Below are 16,715 nucleotides of genomic sequence, written 5' to 3' on the forward strand. Positions count from 1 at the left end.
AATAAAAAAAGAAAACATAGGTAGACTTTATTTTATCATTTCTTTATTTTATTTCACTTTCCCCCAACATCATCCATGAAAAGAAAACCTGTTGTGGGTTGATAATAAGAGTAATTCATCAGCAAGCAGAATAATAAAACATAAAAATGAAACTGCAGAGAAGGTTTAAAAGTAAAAATAATATTAAAATAAAAGTAAAAACAAGAAAGAATAATATGTATATAATATATGGACAAACTTCATCTAAAATCTCTTTGTAATAAAAAAGTAATTTAAAAAAATGGCAAGCTTAAAAATGATGTTAATATTTGCCACTACACAGAGCTCATCTCCACAGTCTGGAGTCTCTGAAGCCTGATCTCCAGCTTTTTGAGTCTGACTTTAGATTCACATGATCCGGCCTCAGCAGCTCTGTCTCCTTTAGTGTGTTCAAGACGGTGCACCTTCACATGAGTACGTTTTCTCAAAGTCCTTCCACACTGGTCAGAGCTGCAGCTTTTCTCTTCATTCTGGAACAAGTGAATTCTCATGTGTCTCTTGAGACTGAATGATGCAGTGTAAGCTTTCCCACACTGCTCACACTTGTATGGCCTCTCTCCAGTGTGGACTCTCATATGTATTACAAGGCTGCTTGACACTGAAAATGTCTTGTCACAAACATCACATCTGTATGATTTCTCTCCTGTGTGGACTCTCATATGTTTACGGAGGTCACTGGACTGTTTAAATTGATTCCCACACTGGTCACATTCAAATGGTTTTTCTCCTGTGTGGATTCTCATATGTGTTTTGAGTGTACCAGGCAGTGTAAATTCTTTCCCACACTGCTCACACTTGTATGGCCTCCTTCCTGTGTGGATTCTCATATGTGATACAAGGCTGCATGACAAGGAAAAAGTCTTGTCACAAACATTGCATCTGTATGGTTTCTCTCCTGTGTGGACTCTCATATGTTTACGGAGGTCACTGGACTGTTTATATTCTTTCCCACACTGGGCACATTCAAATGGCCTCCTTCCTGTGTGGACTCTCATATGTATTACAAGGCTGCTTGACACTGAAAATGTCTTGTCACAAACATCACATCTGTATGGTTTCTCTCCTGTGTGGACTCTCATATGTTTACGGAGGTCACTGGACTGTTTAAATTGATTCCCACACTGGTCACATTCAAATGGTTTTTCTCCAGTGTGGATTCTCATATGTCTTTTGAGTGAAGTAGACTCTTTAAATTCTTTCCCACACTGGTCACATTCATATGGTCTCTCTCCAGTGTGAACTCTCATATGTATTACAAGGCTGCTTGACAATGAAAATGTCTTGTCACAAACATCACATCTGTATGGTTTCTCTCCTGTGTGGATTCTCATATGTATTTTAAGTGCTCGAGACTCTTTAAATTCTTTCCCACACTGCTCACACTTGTATGGCCTCACTCCTGTGTGGATTCTCATATGTGATACAAGGCTGCTTGACACTGAAAATGTCTTGTCACAAACATCACATCTGTATGTTTTTTCCCCTGTGTGGATTCTCATATGTCTTTTGAGTGAAGTAGACTCTTTAAATTCTTTCCCACACTGCTCACACTTGTACGGCCTCTCTCCAGTGTGACCTCTCATATGTATTACAAGGCTGTTTGACAATGAAAATGTCTTGTCACAAACATCACATCTGTATGGTTTCTCTCCTGTGTGGATTCTCATATGTCTTTTAAGTGCTCGAGACTCTTTAAATTCTTTCCCACACTGCTCACACTTGTACGGCCTCTCTCTGGTGTGGACTCTCATATGTGATGTCAAGGTGCCTGACACTGAAAATGTCTTGTCACAGACATAACAGTTGTATGGTTTCTCTCCTGTGTGGATTCTCATATGTATTTTGAGTGCATCAAGGCGTTTAAATTCCGTCCCACACTGGTCACATGCATATTGTTTCTCTCCTGTGTGGATTCTCATATGTATTTCGAGTGCATCAGACCTTGTAAAATCCTTCCCACACTGCCCACACTTGAATGGCTTCTCTCCAGTGTGGATTCTCATGTGTGTTACAAGGCTGCTTGACACTGAAAATGTCTTGTCACAAACCTCACATCTGTATGGCTTTTCTCCTGTGTGGATTTTCGTATGTTTTTTGAGTGTATCAGACTTTGTAAATTCCTTCCCACACTGTTCACACTTGTATGGCCTCTCTCTGGTGTGGACTCTCATATGTGATGTCAAGGTGCCTGACTGTGAAAATGTCTTGTCACAGATAGAACAGTTGTATGGCTTTTCTCCTGTGTGGATTCTCATATGTCTTTTGAGTGCATCAAGCCATTTAAATTCCATCCCACACTGGTCACATTCATATGGTTTCTCTCCTGTGTGGATTCTCATATGTTTTTTGAGTGCATCAGACTTTGTAAATTCCTTCCCACACTGCCCACACTTGTATGGCCTCTCTCCGGTGTGGATTCTCATGTGTGTTACAAGGCTGCTTGACAGTGAAAATGTTTTGTCACAAACCTCACATCTGTAAGGCTTTTCTCCTGTGTGGATTTTCATATGTCTTTTTAGTGTACCAGGCGCTTTAAATTCTTTCCCACACTTGTCACATTCAAATGGCTTCTCTCCGGTGTGGACTCTCATATGTGATACAAGGTTGCATGACACTGAAAATGTCTTCTCACAGACATCACAGCTGTATGGCTTTTCTCTTGTGTGGATTCTCATATGTTTAGAGAGGCTTCCGGACTGTGTAAATTCCTTCCCACACTGGTCACATTCAAATGTTTTTTCTCCGGTGTGGATTTTCAAATGTCTTTCGAGTGCAGTAGACTCTTTAAATTTCTTCCCACACTGGTCACAGCTGTATGTTTTTTTTCCTCTGTGAGTTCTGAAGTGTCTTTTCAGTTTGGAAGCATTTGGCCATGCTTTTCCACACTGGTCACATGTAAACTCCATTCTGTAGATCTGCATTAGAACAAAGAAAATAAAGTGTCAAGTAAAAATCACGATATACACATAAAATAACAAATACTGATGTGTATGTAATAATGTTTCAATGTGTGTTTTACAAGCAGGTTACATTAAGTTGCATGAATCAAGGAAGGTTGTATTTTCTTTTAAAGGCATACTTTTTTCTGACTGTAGCAAAAGAATATCAAATTAAAGCCAAAAGAGACATTAAACAGCTCTTGCCCAGTGAAAACGCCCCTTCCATGTGACTGCCCCGGCACACTATCGTTACTTCCTGAGAGCCACCCAGGCCAACAAATTTTCCACTAGAAAAATTACATAGTGCACCTTTAAATCTTTTTTTTTAGGAGTGTTTGCACCTCTGCTGGCCAACCATGAAAAATGCCTTATGTCAGTTATTTGTTTTGCTTCTAGTCGTTCATAGAATGTAATTCACAAATTTGGTACAAATCTGATAATGTTGACGTTTCATGTCTATGCTATTCCCCATGTCCGTAATGAGAATCAGCTGGAAAATCTCCCTGGCTGGAAGGTCCCCAAGCTGGAAAGTCCCCCTGAATTGTACCCATTATGGAACAAAGTTAGTTAATCTATATACAAATAAATGAAAAAAAATTAAAAATGTAAAAAAAATACATTTTTCATATGTATGTATGTATGTATGGGATGTCATTCGGGCTTGACAAATGTAGCAGGATGGTGACAAAGCGAGGGAAGGTAGTCCACACAGAGGGGGTCTCACTCCCAGAGGGAACAATAGCAGATGTTGAGGACAGTTACAGGTACCTTGGTATCCCACAAGCAAATGGCAACCTCGAAGAGGCAACAAGGAAAGCGGCTACGGCCAAATACCTGCAAAGAGTGAGGCAAGTCCTAAGAAGCCAGCTCAATGGCAAGAACAAGGCGCAGGCAATCAAGAGCTACGCCCTGCCAGTGATCAGATACACTGCAGGAATCATAAGCTGGTCAAAGGAGGATATACAGACCACAGATGTTAAGACACGAAAGCTCCTGACCATGGAGGGTTCCATCCCAAATCCAGCACCCTGAGACTGTACGCAGGCCGGAAGGAGGGGGGCCGAGGACTAGTGAGTGTGGGAACCACTGTCCAGGATGAAACATCCAAGCTCCTTGAGTACATCAAGGACAAGGCCCCGACAGATGATGTGCTCAGAGAATGTCTCAGACAGTGGGGTCCAGAGGAAGAGGTGCTGGAGGGACCATCATGGCAGGACAAACCCCTACATGGGGCAAACCACCGGAACATAACTGAAGTGGCTGATATCAAGAAATCCTACCAATGGCTTGAGAGGGCTGGTCTGAAGGACAGCACAGAGGCACTGATCCTGGCTGCTCAGGAGCTGGCCCTGGGCACTCGAGCAATAGAGGCCCAGATCTACCACACCAGACAAGACCCACGGTGTAGACTGTGCAAAGAGGCTCCTGAGACAGTCCAGCACATAACTGCGGGGTGTAAGATGCTGGCAGGGAAAGCATACATGGAGCGACATAACCAAGTGGCGGGCATAGTGTACAGAAACATCTGTGCAGAGTACGGGCTGGAAACCCCAGGATCAAGGTGGGAAACACCTCCAAAGGTTGTGGAGAATGACCGAGCCAAGATCCTGTGGGACTTCCAGATACAGACTGACAGAATGGTGATGGCGAACCAACCAGACATAGTGGTGGTGGATAAGAAACAGAGCAGAGCCGTGGTGGTTGACATCGCAATACCAAGCGATGGTAATATCAGGAAAAAGGAACACGAGAAGCTAGAGAAATACCAGGGGCTCAAGGAAGAGCTGGAGAGAGCCTGGAAAGTAAAGGCATCAGTGGTGCCTGTGGTGATCGGACACTCGGGGCTGTAACCCCCAAACTGGAAGAGTGGCTACAACAGATACCGGGAAAAACAATGGACATCTCAGTCCAGAAAAGTGCAGTACTGGGAACAGCAAAGATACTGCGCAGAACTCTCAAGCTCCCAGGCCTCTGGTAGACGACCCGAGCTGAATGAGGGTGAGAGAGACCAACCACCGTGGAAGGTGAGAAACACATTTTTTTTTTATACATATCGTATATCGTATTAATTACAATTATAATTACTAATTGCCACTTTTCTCCTCAGTTCATCTGTAGAACTTGGGCAGTGGGTCTTTAAAATGGTGGATCTATGTGGTCAGATGGCAGGTTAGGCAGTGCCATCACTTGTTTCACAAAATTCCTCACAGGTGACTTGTGGGTGTTTACTGACCTGAGTTCATATTCCTTTATCTTCCTAATATGACATGAACAACGCCTGACATTTGGTCTCGTTACATTCACATTTCATTTTGTTATGATATAAAATGCTGATTTTCTAACTCAATACATCACAGTGCGTGACGTGGCCGACTAAAGGCCAACGAGAACGACCCCCCTCTCCTGGGCACAGCAGTTACCCGTGTGCCGCCCAGAGGGAGGAGGGGGACGTTACCGCCGAGAGAATGGGACGTTCGAGCTGGGACTTTCAAGCCAAGGGGACGTTTGAGCTGTTTTGTTTTTTTACTTCTAGTCATGCATAGAATTTCATTTATTTGGGCATCGTGGTGCATAACAATTATCAACCATGTTTAGCCTCCTCCACCCCTACAGTCCACCAGTCTGCTGATTACTGCCAGAATGACTGTGCCCTCGGTTTCCTAGTGTGTGACGATTATTACTGTTATTTTAATAGATCCATGGTGACGAGCCTGTATGACATCATCCCCCAAAGCTCAATAGGACCTACGCCCTGTTGGGGCGACTCAAATGAAGCTCATGAGGAAGATGCCGCTGCTAGAACTCGAACTCGGCGTGCTCACTGAAGTTACATGACGCTAAACTTCTTACATTCATGCATTGATTCCGAGATTTACCCTGAATTAACGTAGGTGGAGCTGCGCACACGTGTAAATTTAAAAGCTTCAATTCACACCAGAGTGTCAGAGACGCTCCTGCTACACCAGCCTGCACATCTTCTCACTGTTTTCAGACATCGTGTTTTGCACTTGCTTTTTGTTCTTAACATGTGTATTTGTTGTTGTTTTTTTTGTTTGGTTGTTTTTTTTTTTTTTATGTTAAGGTGTATTAAGTTAGAATGTGAATTAAGTGTAGAACTGCAGAACACATTTAAGATGGTTAGGGCTGATTTTATTGTAGATATTGTAAATAAAGTTTACAACATCTATATCTATAAAGCTACATTTCTACTTCATCTTGTATTTGTAGTTTAATGAGGTTTAAATCTATTAACATGCACATAAAACACCTCAGTGTTTTTTTTTTTCCTTAATTAATGGTTCATGTAACATACATTACGAGTGTGATTCAAACCTTATGTACATACAGGTAATAAAGCCGATATGTTTATATTGTGATACAGAATCCTGCACCGACAGATACGGACAAATAGTTGCTGAAACGGGCGGGTTTTATCGTTCTGGAATTTTACGGACAGGTATGGACTAAACCAGGTCTAAACCAGGACTAAACCAGAACTAAACCAGGTCTAAACCAGGACTAAACCAGGTCTAAACCAGGACTAATCCAGGTCTAAACCAGGACTAAACCAGTACTAAACCAGGACTAAACCAGGACTAAACCAGGTCTAAACCAGGACTAAACCAGTACTAAACCAGTACTAAACCAGGACTAAACCAGGTCTAAACCAGGACTAAACCAGGTCTAAACCAGGACTAAACCAGGTCTAAACCAGGTCTAAACCAGGACTAATCTTGGACAGAGAGAGAGAGCGAGGGCCCGAGCGCGCGGTAGACTCACAACACAAAAGGCCAGAGCAAGAACTTGTCCAAACCTGGACTCAACAAACTTTTTTACTCTCAGACTTTTATTACTCAACCACCAGTAGAACGGAGAAAGCCCGAGCATGACCGAAAAACGAGCCAGAGAACTGTGAAAGGGCAGGGCATGCAAGTCTGTTTCCTGCCGTTCAAAACTGAAAAAGACCAGTACATTATTAAACATGTGGCTGCAAAGGGACATTCCTATTTTTGGACGCGCACTGTTAACTAAGGCTGAAGGTTTCTCCAGACTGGTTTATCCTGCGCTCTCACTTTCTGTAAAGGACTCACCTGCCATAGAAATGAATAGGACCTTAACAAATTTCATCTGGAAAAACAAACACCATCACCTAACAGAATCCCTATGGTACTATTCATCAACTTTTTTCATGCCCAGTTAGCTCCACCTACTGGAAAGAATGTGAACTTTTTCTTTCCCAGAATGTACATGTCCCAAAAACCCCAAAGAAGAAAATATCATTACTCTCTATACACATCAAAATGCAAAAATTGATAAACTAATGAATTCACTTATTCTTCTTGGCAAATACCATATCCATAGAGCAAAATTCTCAAAAACAAAACCATATTTTCCATTACTGCTAATTAAAATAAATCAATATTTTCAATCTATTCACCACTTATCCTGTAAAAAAGCTATTTCAATAACCAACCTATACAAAGACTTCATACACAGTTCGATGTCCTCCACCTCCCCCAAATCAGTTTCATTTAGGTTCCTTTACTAGGCTTGATATACTGTCATTTATTTTATTTTATGTTTCCATTCTTTCTTTTCCACAATGTTATGAATGACTGGAAATGTCTGCTTTGTGCGTTTGTATGTGAAATGTAAAAAAAATTAAATTAAAATAAAACACCCTGTCCTGCCCTAAATACAGAGATATTTAACAATCTTTGGCTGTGAATTCCATATGGACCATAGATATGATACACTTACCAGAGGAGAGGCAGAAAGTTCTGGAAGTCCTTCACCCAGTAGTTAATAGTCCACTTTGTTAAAAGTAGTGTAGTTAATTCCTGGCAAAGAAAGCTGTTTTGGTTTCTGTGTCCAGCTCTTTCTTTGTCTCTGAGCTGCTGCAGTTGGTGAAGTGTCCCTCCACTCCTCCCCACTCCTCTGATTGGACCACAGCAGCCAATCAGGAGGATCTGAGCAGCTCTTCAAAACTCACATGAGACACAGACATTACGCTGAACCACAAGAAACAGGGCAGTATTAACATAATGAAGGCTGTACCAAGTGGTAACGTTTCTTGAGTGCATCACATGTGCATATTAAACATTGAATTTATATATTTGTTTGATTATTATACATTGTGTTCATGTTTAACCACTGAAATTGTATGTATGTTTAAAGGTACCACTATGTGAAACATGTATGTTTTTAAGGTCATCTTTTGCAGATATAGGTTGTGTTCTTAAGGAAATTCATTGCAGAGCAGCAGCAGTGGGGATGGTTCGGCCTGGTGCGAAACAAAACAAACTGGTGATTTACATTTGGCTGCTGTCAACCCCCCTGAACCTAAAGGAATGCAGAGAAACTCCAAGGAAGATTCAAGGCGTTACCTGTTCAACATCTTATTTGCATATTCATATGGATGTCTGTTAAGGGTATCTGACTCGCGCAGACTTAACGTGGTGAAAAGAAAGCGGGGCGTGTATTTCTCAGTTCAACCTTTTATTATCACACTACAGTTCTTTCTTGAATCATATATATGTTTTAACAAAAATGCGTGCATACGTCACACGTCACCTCAAGGAAGCTGAACCAATCAAACCATTACAATTTAATACAACATTAATAAGAGCGTTATTCCTTCAAGTACATTCAACAATGTCTATAAAAATCTGGGTTAAGTTAGTTCAGAGGCAGTCAGATTTGCCTGATTTAAGACCTGTGTAGCCGTAGGCGGTCAGGGTTAGTGATCTGACCCAGAGCTCTGTATTAGAATTGTATTGAATAGGGAATAAATTCTTTTTGATTTTAATTGATCGATTCCAGTGGTTATTTTTAAGAGAACACGCTTAATGGTTTTTGAAGATACCTAACAATAATAAAGGTGATTAAGTGTCAGTGAGCCAGGTGGATTAGTGCATGGAGCTGTGGGCTGAGGCAGAGGTGTGAAGGGCTCAGGGAGTGGAGCATTGACAAAGAGAACACTGATTTAAAAGGTAAAGACTATGTTAAGTAGAGATCATTTTAACTCCTGTATATTCACACATGAGATCAGATAGTCTTTATTATTATAATTTCACAGGTCTTTGCACAGTAGACAGGGGTCAGTTTATTTTTACTTTTTTCAATGACCCATTTGCCAAAACCACAACTATTAAAAGTGGGACAAACACTCAGGCCCCACCATAAAATCAGTCTCAATAGTGACATTTTACTTTACTTACAAACCAGAAGTCATCACTACAATGAACAAAAAATTGTGAATGACCTGTTTTCTAAAATATGCAGCTAAGTCATCGTTCACATCTTTAAGTCTGTCACATCTGTACTATCAGTCTGCAACCTGAAATGATGGTGTCAAACATAATAAACATAATTTAATCTACTATGACAACTAATAAACCTTTCCAACTAAAACAATACAAAACACTGAACTGTTTTCACAGCATTTGTCTGTTTTGACTTTCAGCACTTGAGTAATTAGTAACTGATGGTCTTAATAATGTGAACTGTGTTTCTATGAAGTCACATGAACTTATGTATTGTACAGTACAGTTATGTACAGTATTATAGTATATGCAGTACAGTATACTCTATATACGTGTACAGTATTATAGTGTGTGCAGTACTGTATACTCTATATACATGTATAGTATTAGTGTAGTACTGTATATAGCGTATGCAGTACTTTATACTTTATATACATGTACAGTATTATTGTAGTATTGTACTCTGTTTTTCCTTATGACCTCTTGTATATTCAATCACACAGAACCAAAAGTCACTGAAAAATTCGCAACTGTCTTCGTTTCATGAAATCAGGAGATTTACTCCTCATCTGTAGGCCAGTTCATATCGTGATGTGAAATGCTGTATTTTCTTGTCAAAGACTGTCTTGTTTGAATCAGGTCTCCAACAAGAATCATCTTTGGACGGCCAGTAGAAGGTCTTGTCTGGTCCATGATGGTGCATGAACTTTATCTTATAGTCAGTGAATTCTTCTGACACCTCGTCCACCAGACCAATCCGTGGGAGGTGATCAGAGCTGCAGCATATGAGGTTCTGAGGTCTGACAACAGGAGGGATATCAGCAGGGCCTTCGTGTTCATCTTCATCACTCACGTGTCCTTGATGAAGTGCAGCCAAATCAGGAGGGTTTGTCTGTTCACTGAGTTTGTCAACGTGCATCTGTGTCAGGGAGACAGGGACAGAACAATGGTCCTGTAATGTTTCTTTGATTGTCAGCTGTTCACTCTGAATGAATATTTGTCTTGCCTTAAGATGGGGGTAAGTCAAATTCTAAGTAAATTTTTGTGAAAATAAAAAAGAAAAGCCCTCCAACATATAGGACTACATTTTTTTTATTGGTGTCATTGAGGTCGGGCGTGTCCTTTAAAACAAGATTTGGATTCCTTATGTTTTCCCTTTTCCAGAGATTCCTTGGTTTTTGATATCAGACCAGAAATTGCTGAGTAAATGCAAATTGAAATTCGGTGACCACGCAAAACAGTGAAAGAATAAAATTACAATATGTCAGCAACTGTTGGTCCGATCATGTAGAAATTTGAGATTTTGGCTTTCCTGGCTATGATTTACCCAAACACCAATTTTCTTTGCAATTGGACAATGTGAGGGTTCAAACTGCATTTTTTTGGGTGAATTGAGGTGGAATGACCCTCAGAGAAAAACTGCCTAAGTCAAGTCATATTCTGCCTAAGTCACTTTAATTTGTTATGCAATCAGTGTGTCTTACTTTTTTTGGAGACTTGTTCACACATCTGGTTGAAGTTTCTGTTAAAATATCAATTCAAAATACCAATGTGCTAGCAAAAAAAATTAGTTTTTTCTTGTTTTTCCGTAAGTGTTCAAATATGACTTAGACAATTATCATATGAGGCTAACGCACTATGCTCAGGTGAAAACTTGAATATGAGAGGATGTCAGAAGAGTCTTACCTGGGCTGTGGAACTGGACTGTTGCTCAGTGGTCCAAAGTCCTCTTCTCAGATGAAAGTAAACTTCACATATATATTTTTTTAAATTAAGGTCCCAGAGTGTGGAGGAAGAGTGGAGAGTCACAGAATAATACCTGGACATTTTAGAGCACTTAATGCGGCAAAGGCGTGGTTCCAAACATCTAAAGGGGGATTATGAAGGTGCACAAACATGTGTCTCCATGATGCGGTTATTGTGTCTCAGGGAAATGATGGGGATTAGAGAAAGGGGAAGGTGAACACCTTTTTATTTCACTTACAGACAACATTCAAGCCCATTGCCCTGTAGGATACATGACACATGATACACGGTGGAGTATGTCCACCTCTGCTGCTCTTATCCCTTTAACAGGCCATGTGATGAAGATGTGATGAAGATGTGATGAAGATGTTCACATGTACAAGGGAGACAAGCTGATGACCAAATATTAACACACTGGGTGTTTACACTGGGGAGAACAAAGCAGTCCTCCTAAAAGAAAAGCTTCAAACATCATGTGGTCACAGGTGAAAACATACAGAAGGTGCTCACTGCAGTCTGCACACTCCCTGTGTCTCCACGCGGTGTGAGCATGGATTCAGAGCAAAGAACCACACACACACACACACATGATACGAGTAGAACACACACATGTGCACAGTGAATACACTGCTGTTTGTCTCAGTCAGGGTCGGGCATGCTTCCTTCCCTGACCACTTCGCTCCCTGTGCTAAGTCACTCCACCTTTAGATCACTATCACAACACAATCAGTGTACGTCCTTGTAATGAAACTACTGCACATCGCATCAGGTTTGTGTACAATTTTGAAACATGTTTTTTGTATATTTATGGAGAATTGTTGTGTGGGAGCATGGGTGATGTAGGCTTGGGGGCTGAGCATTGAACAGAATCTTAGAGCTAACCATAAGGAGGATTTAAATTGGGCCCAGGAGAGTTTGCTTAAATCATAACAATAATAACATCTTCAACCTTTTCATGTATGATTTTGATGGACTGTTATAACACAGTAGAAAGCTTGATACCTCATAATAAAACCTCCTCTTTAAATAATATTTTAGCGTATAATTAAACCACAAAATATCATCATGTCTCGAGCTTGAAGACAGTAATTTGCCCGGTGTCGGTGTGGAGGAAAAACAATCCACTCAGTTTGAGCTTTGCAAACTTTATTGTCCAAGGGGAATGTTTGTGCAAGACATTATTCCTGAAGATTAGTCAACACAGTAGAAAGTCATACCCCCCCCCTTCAACCCCACACACACAGTACAGTCCAGGGGAGAGGGGCGGGGCTAGATGCTCGGGGGCGGGGCGTAGCTGGTGTGGCACTTGGGGAGTCCGGGCGGCACACAGCATCAGTAGTTCCAGCAGCTTTGGTCCCCAGCTCGGTGAAACTGCGTTCACCCAGGGCACAGCGAGGGGGCCCGCACTAGGCACTTCAATAGATACGCTACGGCTGCATCCCATTTCCCACCTCCTCGAAGCATCAACTCCTCAGTCTCGAAATAGGTTGTGTTCACATGACATCACATCAAGCTGCATATAGTTTTAAAAATCCTTACGCAAAAGTTTCTCTCCTGACTTTTGAGCCATGTTAGAATGTCGTTACCTCCTCGAAAACAGACATGGAGCTGGGTTCTGTTTCATTCACACATGTCTGAGTAATCCTGGATTATTCTGTCTATCTCCAAAACTCAAAATGCTCTGCTCCACCTTGTGATGTCATGTAGTTTGTAGTTTTAAGTTTCAAGTTAATAGCAATTGAGATCAGCAGTTCTGGGGTGAAATCATCCAAATGATTCTAGTGAAGGTGCATCTCAAGGTGGAACAGAGTGTTTTCAAATTGAGAGAAGATCTAAAAACCCTAATAAATATGCAGGGTTTGTGAGTTAAACGTGTGTATGAAACAAAACACACGAGGAAACAACATTATAACACTCATCAGAAAACATCGTAATATGAGCCCTTCAAAATTGACCAGGTTTATGGTTAATATTTCTGTAATTACTGGGCTACACTGAATTTCCCATAGTTTTATACAGAAATTATGACAATATTAAATTATAGAATGTGATTATAGATGTTGAAAATGGATGATGGCAGATTTTAAAACAGAAAATCCACAAATGTTGAACTGCATTTGGATTGGTATGATGAAAAAAACAAAACAAAACAGAAGAAAAAAAAAAAAAAAAAAAGAGTAGTGACGGAGGAGATTTGAATTATGTGACTGTTTTTGTTTTTAGGGTAAACCCCACTAACATAACACTAACCATATACCAGGTCACATCTGCGTTAGGGATTTTTCCGCAGCCAATTCAAAGAATCCTGACTTGTCTTTCATCTCTATTTTAAAGCCACACCATGTAACGTTTCTCTATGGAGATGTTATTGCTTTGCCTAAAATGTGCCACAGTACGCTTTAACACTGATCTATCTTCATGGAGACGAGTTGATAACACAATTAGGCCAAGTCACAAGTCAGATCTGTGAAGAAGTGACCCCGTTCACAGTAGGAATGCCTGTTTTTCGAGTAATAAAAGATGATTGAATACATGCAAGGCAAACATTTTATGTCATACTGTGGAACATTCCAGGTAAAGGAATTACATCTCCACGGGGACGAGGTGGCAGACCCTCCATTAAACAGTTTGTGCAGCAAGTTCTTTCAGAAAACAAAAATGTGTACACAACCCATTTCTCCATTTTCGACCGAAGCCGTTCCCTATTGGCCGTTCACCTCAGTGGGCGGGACTAAAAGCTGACCAATCATAGAGTTCCTACGGGAGGTCATGAGGAATGGGATGCACCCTACAGGGGCTCATACAAAGGCTGCTTTGCCTCACAATTCCACAACAACATTGCTCCTCAAACGTTACTAATGTGGTTCATCAAGATTTTCAATTCAGTATCGTCCTATGCCAAAAATTTGACTCTTGTGAGCTTTAAGTCATGTTATAATACTGACACCTCCCCAAAAACATACCCAGAGTTGTTTTATTTCATTCACACATGTTTGAGCAATCCTTTATTAGCTTAAAATGCTCAGTTCCACCTTGTGATGTCATGTAGTTGTAGTTTTCAATTGAACAGCTCCTTTTACATTTAGTTCAGTAGAGATCGGCAATTTCAGGGCTGAAAGTATTTAAATGATTCTAGTGAAGGTGTATGGAGTTGAAAAACACAGTGGAGCGCTTCCTGTATGATCACGTGACATCACAAGGTGGAAGAGTGTTTTCAGTTTGAGAGAATTACTCAGCCTAAATGTGCAGATTTGTTTTAAAAAAAAAAAAAAAACAAATTCCAGGTATGTTTTTGATGAGGATACAATATTAGAGATCAGTTTTAATGCTACTTTGAACACAATAGGCTCTATTCATGCTTACATCACAAACCAGGAAGACGTTTGGAAACATCAATGACAACTTCCGGTGTAGTTCCCGACACTGGACTCCCCGACCAACTGTGATCAAACCCACTGAAGTAAATATGAGCAGTGGTAAAATGAAGACTGCAGACGTATGTGCTGTGGCCTCATCTCTTCTAATCACATGTCCCCAGTGTGCTCGGAGTTGTGTGTCAGTGTGGAAATGATGAAAACTGAGGTGTGGTTGGAATTATTGATTAGCAGAACATAACGGAACACTACAATGACATGGAGATGAAGAAAACTGGAACATTTTCTCATCAGAACCCATCGGAAGTTGTAATCACGTTTCTTCCTGGTTTGTGACGCAAGCGTGAATAGAGCCTATAAATGACAGGAAGGGTTACTAAACGCTTTAAAAACACAGAGGAGACCCTGTGAACTGACACAAGACGATGTTACAGTAAAGGTAAAGGTTGACAGGTTGAGGTTAGACTATAAATTTACTCATGTATTCAACATTTTGCTTTAAGTATGACCTAGTTTCCCTTAGTTTGACCATTGTGTTAAACTATATGAACCATTTACTGCAGGTAGGCCTACAATACAACCAAATTAGAAATACATGAAATAAATACAGGTCATACCACTTTAAACACCGTAAACCAAGATGGGAATGGACATAAAAGGGGCTCTATTATGCAATTTTCTGATCTTTTATGTCATTTTCTCATCAAAAACCTACCTGGAGTTGTGTTTTGTTTCATTCATGCACGTTAGACACGCAAACCCTGCAGGAACCCTCTCTCTGTCTGAGGAGAGGAGTTTTCAAACAGAAAGCACCAGTGATGTCATGATGCGATACAGGAAGTGCTCCACTGTGCAAGAATCATTAGGATAATTTCAGACCTGGAATTGCCGATCTCTACAAAAAACTGGTTAAAAAAAAAAAGGTAACTGTTGACTTTAAAAGCGCTACTTCATGACATCACAAAGTGCAGCAGAACATTTTGATCTTTAGAGATGTAGACAGACTAATAATGCAGGATTACTCAAACATGTGAATGAAACAAAACACTACTCAAATGTTTTTGATGAGGTAACAATGTTCCAATGTGACTAAAAGTGCACAAGAGTCAATTTTGCACATTATTCGAGCTTAAAAACACAGATGTCAAGAGCTTTGAGCAACTTCTGAAAGAGTCAGTTTAGCAAGACAGGACCTTTAAAGACAACACAGGAATTAAGATTAAAAGTGAATTGTGATATAGGGTCTAAAGGGAAATATAGAGAATGTATTTATTCCATTGTTGACTTTTATCCCCTAACTGAGCGCTGGTGTGAGCAGCGGTGTGCGCTTGGTCAGGAGCGTTGTGGTCATGTGAGGCAGCAGCACAGATAGCTTATCCAACACGGCCCGTACTCTGAGCCTGTTCAGTGGCCGGCGCTTCAGGGCTGCACAAAGTAACTCACTTTAGATGTTTTTATTCCTACATCCATTTCAGGAAAATACTAAATTCAGAAATATTTACACTGCTTTCTAAGAAAACCCTAAAAATCTGAATAATTATTCGAAAATGCCACAATAATTAAAGGAGCTGCAGGTAAGACTCCGCAAACATGACATTACTGTGTCCCCAAATATGAGGTAAACATGTTCAAAACAAATCTAGTTTTTACAGAGAACAACTGGAATTAGGGATGTGCAAAAATATTGAAATATCGTTGTATCATATCGTTTAATGTGATGATACAGTATCGACATCGTGGGCTGCTCTATCAATATAATCACTAAGAGTATTTTTTGTATTAACTTAATAAAATTATTAATTATTAAACTAAATTATTTTGTTACAGTGCTAGTTTAGTTGCTTTTTTAGTGAAAGGAAACTCTTTATGCAACAAATTTGACATTTTCACTGTTTTGATGATTTAAATGTTTGTGTTTCATATGAACTTTGTACAAGAAGTAGTTTAACAAACACTTTTAAGAGTCAGAATTGCGATTTAGCGTTTATTTTTTATTGAATCATATCAAATCCATTTGAAATAAATCTTATTGAATCGTATCGAACTGTAAGCTCACTGTATCGAGATATGTATCGTATCGTGGTCTATGTATCATTGTAAGTATTTTAATGGCAACTTCTGAACTACCAGCCCTAACTCTAATGATAATTTATTCTTCATTACAAAAACACTGGACATCGAGGTTTTTATGGGATAATTTGGTGCTCTCAAGACGATTCTCCAATCAGAAAACAGAATGAGCCTCACATGAGACTCTCATTTGTGTTGCCAGTTTCAATGGTGAAATCCATTGTGTTTAAACCTAAAATGTCTCTCTCTGATCTGAATGGTGTCTACCTAAACCCCAGCCT

General features: G+C 40.2%; 1 protein-coding gene across 1 annotated transcript; it reads right to left on the bottom strand.

Annotated features, from left to right (window-relative positions):
* Window positions 1-314: 314 nt before the first annotated feature.
* On the bottom strand, window positions 315-7,836 carry LOC110156293 (zinc finger protein 91-like). Its single transcript, XM_055147828.1, has 2 exons — window positions 7,740-7,836; window positions 315-2,954 (listed from the first exon to the last, which is right to left on the bottom strand). The coding sequence occupies exon 2, from the start codon at window positions 2,943-2,945 to the stop codon at window positions 315-317; it is 2,631 nt and encodes an 876-aa protein (XP_055003803.1). The 5' UTR covers window positions 2,946-2,954; window positions 7,740-7,836.
* Between the last annotated feature and the right edge of the window lie 8,879 nt (window positions 7,837-16,715).

The sequence above is a fragment of the Boleophthalmus pectinirostris genome, unplaced genomic scaffold (genome assembly GCF_026225935.1).
Source record: "Boleophthalmus pectinirostris isolate CB_2022bp ecotype Guang Dong unplaced genomic scaffold, ASM2622593v1 HiC_scaffold_9, whole genome shotgun sequence".
Taxonomy (NCBI): Eukaryota; Metazoa; Chordata; class Actinopteri; order Gobiiformes; family Gobiidae; genus Boleophthalmus; species Boleophthalmus pectinirostris.

Excerpts from the sequence above, each read along its gene's own strand:
- LOC110156293 (XM_055147828.1), bottom strand. The coding sequence starts at position 2,945 with ATGGAGTTTACATGTGACCAGTGTGGAAAAGCATGGCCAAATGCTTCC.